Below are 3,560 nucleotides of genomic sequence, written 5' to 3'. Positions count from 1 at the left end.
GGGCTTAGGGAGCCTGCAGGGAGGAGAGGCAAGCCTTTCCCACGAGCTCAGGTTCCTGCTGCCTGGTGGCTGGGCCAGGGCAGGGGTAGGGAGAAGATGAAAAGTAAGTAGGGAGGGTGTGTCTGGGCGGAAGAGGGGGTGCTCATCTTCCCAGATGAGGGGTGCAGGAGGATGGCAGCAGTCTGAAGAAGGCACAAGTTGAACATGAGCCTTGCCAGCAGGGGACGGGCACTGGTGTCTTCCGTGAGCAGCTGGGATGGTTGCTGGGTGCAGGTCCAGGCAGCAGACCCACAGAGTGAGTCTCAGGTGGTCGTGTGTGTCCAGACAGGTGAATGCACATGGCAGGGCATGTGTCTGGAGGTGCCATAGGAAGTGGGCAGATGACAGAGTTGCCAGGTAGACAGGGCATGAGGCCCTGGGGCCAGGAATGAGCCTGAGGGCGTGCCCTATGTAGACAGCACAGCCTGGTGTCAGGGACTAAGAGGCAACCAGGGCCAAGGCTGAGCAGGGTGCAGGAACCAGGCTATGGCAGTTAAAAGATGCCTGGTGGGGCAAGGCAAATGAAAGCGAGGCAGGGCTGGGTGTGGTGGTTCAGGCCTATCATCCCAGCACTTTAAGAGGCCGACATGGGAGGGCTGCTTGAGGCCAGGAGTTTGAGACCAGCCTGGGCAACAGAGCAAGACCCCATTCTAAAAAATTTGTTTTAATTGCTTAGGTGTGTTGGTGCACACCTGTAGTCCCAGCTGCTCGAGAGGCTAAGGCAGTAGGATCACTGGAGCCTAGGGGTTTGAGGCTGCGGTAAGCTGCGATCACATCACTGCACTCAAGCCTGGGTGACAGAGTGAGATTCAGTCTCAAAGAAGGAGAAAATGAAGAGTGGAGCTGCACAGGAAGCACTGAGCGGAATCCAGGACCAGCGCGTGTGGTCCAGGACCGAGGAGCGTCCTCCTCAGAAACTGCTTCTCCCTTCTCTCCCTCCTCAGACTCAAGTGCTCCATCCTCCAGGAAGCGCCCCGGTGCAGGAGTCGGGAGACCAAGGTTCTCCCCGCAAGGAGGACAGAGGGGCCACCCGCACTCCCGGCGTCGCCACCGCACCACCTTCAGCGCAGCGCAGCTGGAACAGCTGGAGTCAGCCTTTGGGAGGAACCAGTACCCGGACATCTGGGCCCGAGAGAGTCTCGCCCGGGACACTGGTCTCAGTGAGGCCCGAATCCAGGTGATGCTCAGGATGCCTCCTCCCTCGGGGAAGAAATGCAGATTTCTTTGCTGCTATCATAGAATGTTAGGCATTATAACCCTAAGCTAAATGGTCACCAGAACACAGGCCTCATCTGACCACCAGCGTCAGGGCATCTGCATCGAGAATATCCCTTGAGTTTAACCCTAGCTGTAGGCTAATCTAACTTGAATTTCAATGCCTTCCCCCAATGTTTAATAGTGATGCCAATTCCGGCTGGGTGACGTGGCTCACGCCTGTAATACCAGCACTTTGGGGGGCCAAGGTGGGTGGATCACCTGGGGCCAGGAGTTCGAGACCAGCCTGGCCAACATGGCAAAATCCCATCTCTACTAAAAATACAAAGAACATTAGCCGGGCATGGTGGTGGGTGCCTGTAACCCCAGCTACTCTGGGGTCTGAGGCAGGAGAATTGCTTGAACCCAGGAGGTTCAGATTGCAGTGAGCCGAGATCACGCCACTGCACTCCAGCCTGGGCGACAAGAGTGAAACTTCATCTCAAAAGAAAAAAAGAACCACAATAATGATGCCGATTCCAACAGAAATTCAATCCTAACTGTTCACAAATATGGAACCTTGTCCCTAACCATAGCCTTGAAACTCATCCGGCCTGATGCTCCCTCAATCCTAACCACAGAGTTGGTTAGCTGTAAGGGTAAACCCTACCCTAAATCCAAACTTGTCTATAATAATTAGATTTATCCACAGTCTTAATGGCTAAACCTAACCCTAGGGGAAACTTCCCATTCTCTGGGGAAGGAAAACATCATTGTTACCCTAGTGTTGGAAGCTGACATTTCTTACTCGCCCAGAGTGGTAGAAATGGGCACATTTGGACGCAGGTTGGGGATAAGTCTGTGGGTTCCTGAATCAGCAGACCGGGCTCAGCCAGGTCTTGTGGAAGGGCTTTGCTTCCTCTGGCCATCCTGGAGAGGCCTGCTCCCTGTCCCTGCACCTCTTGTCATTGGAGCAGGGAGTCTGTCACCACCTGTTTGAGGCGTGGGCTCTGATGTGTTTGCTCGCCCCTTTCAGGTCTGGTTCCAGAACCGCAGAGCTAAGCAACGGAAGCAAGAGCGCTCACTGCTGCAGCCCCTGGCCCATCTGTCTCCTGCCACCTTCTCCGGCTTCTTGCCGGAGTCCCCTGCTGGCCCCTACTCCTACACAACGGCACCTCCACCAGTGACCTGCTTCCCTCACCCCTACAGCCACGACTTCCCCTCCCAGCCCTCCACAGGAGGCACCTTTGCTCTGCCACACCAGTCTGAGGACTGGTACCCTACCTTGAACCCAACCCCTGCTGGCCATCCACCCTGCCCCCCACCCCCTCCCATGCTCCCCCTCAGCCTTGAGCTATCCAAGTCCTGGAACTAAGGTCAAACAAGCACCACTAAGGTGATCCCCAGCCTGTGGCTCTCGTGAAAAACCAAGAAAATGGGGTGGCTTCCTTTTCTTCTATGGGTGAAGCAGATGTATGGTGAGGGTCAGCTCAGCAATTGGAAATTTAAAAATGGGAGATCATGGTGAATTCTCACTGCAGTGATTAATGGAGGAAATCTGGGGAGGTGAGCTACTGGAAGAGGCAGGGAAAGATGTCTCCATGGAGCTGCCTGGTGAAGGGTGATATTGACGGAGACAGTTGCTGGTGAGTAGAGATGACTGAAGGGCTAGGATGTTGGGCCTTCATTAACTGAGATCATGATTGAAGAACATCCCAGCTCTTTCTGGCTGATTTCAGTAAGGCTTTTGACTTAGAGTCTACCTATACATCCCTTCCCCGTTGCCCACCCGCCATCACAAACACTCACTCACTTTTGTTTATTCATCTCTTGAGAGTGTCCCCTCCTTTCCATTCCAGCAGACCCTTGGCTTTTTCTGGCTCTATATTTTCTGACTTATTGTCCACATCGATTCCCTTAGCTCTAGTCTGTCCCACTTCCAACAAACCTGTGGAATCTCTGAACATCAAGGAATGAATGGTCTCCAATGTCTTATAAAAAATACGTAAATAAGATTTGATTAGTTTGGCCCATAGAAGTCTTCAGCGTCTGCCTCAGACTAACTTTTTAAATCAGCGGCACGTTTTAACATATGTGGTTTCTGACAGAGAAGAAACCATTCTATTTAGGGCAAACATTTCTAAGACCAAACCATCTGAGGCTGTTAAGGGTTCATTCCCAGGAAGGGACCTACCTTGTCTGGAAATGCCTTGGTCTGAGCCTTCTCAAAAGAAACACCACGAAGCCTAGTTCATGGCACAATTTTTATACTATATTGCTTATGATGCATTTATTTTACTCATTATTTACTTATTTATATGTAGGCT

At 52.4% G+C, this 3,560-nt stretch overlaps 1 protein-coding gene across 1 annotated transcript in view; it reads left to right on the top strand.

Moving 5' to 3' along the window:
- The window catches only part of PROP1 (PROP paired-like homeobox 1), a 4,418-nt gene extending 1,360 nt beyond the window's left edge, over nucleotides 1-3,058 (top strand). The window contains exons 2-3 of the mRNA XM_017521250.2: nucleotides 984-1,216; nucleotides 2,270-3,058. Coding sequence (XP_017376739.1) covers nucleotides 984-1,216; nucleotides 2,270-2,608 — 572 coding nt within the window. The 3' untranslated portion in view covers nucleotides 2,609-3,058. The remainder of the gene's footprint in view (nucleotides 1-983; nucleotides 1,217-2,269) is intronic.
- Nucleotides 3,059-3,560: the final 502 nt, after the last annotated feature.

The sequence above is a fragment of the Cebus imitator genome, unplaced genomic scaffold, assembly GCF_001604975.1.
Source record: "Cebus imitator isolate Cc_AM_T3 unplaced genomic scaffold, Cebus_imitator-1.0 Scaffold1007, whole genome shotgun sequence".
Taxonomy (NCBI): domain Eukaryota; kingdom Metazoa; phylum Chordata; class Mammalia; order Primates; family Cebidae; genus Cebus; species Cebus imitator.
The sequence above is the reverse complement of the archived record's forward strand: the minus strand, read 5'-3'. Positions and strand labels throughout refer to the sequence as shown.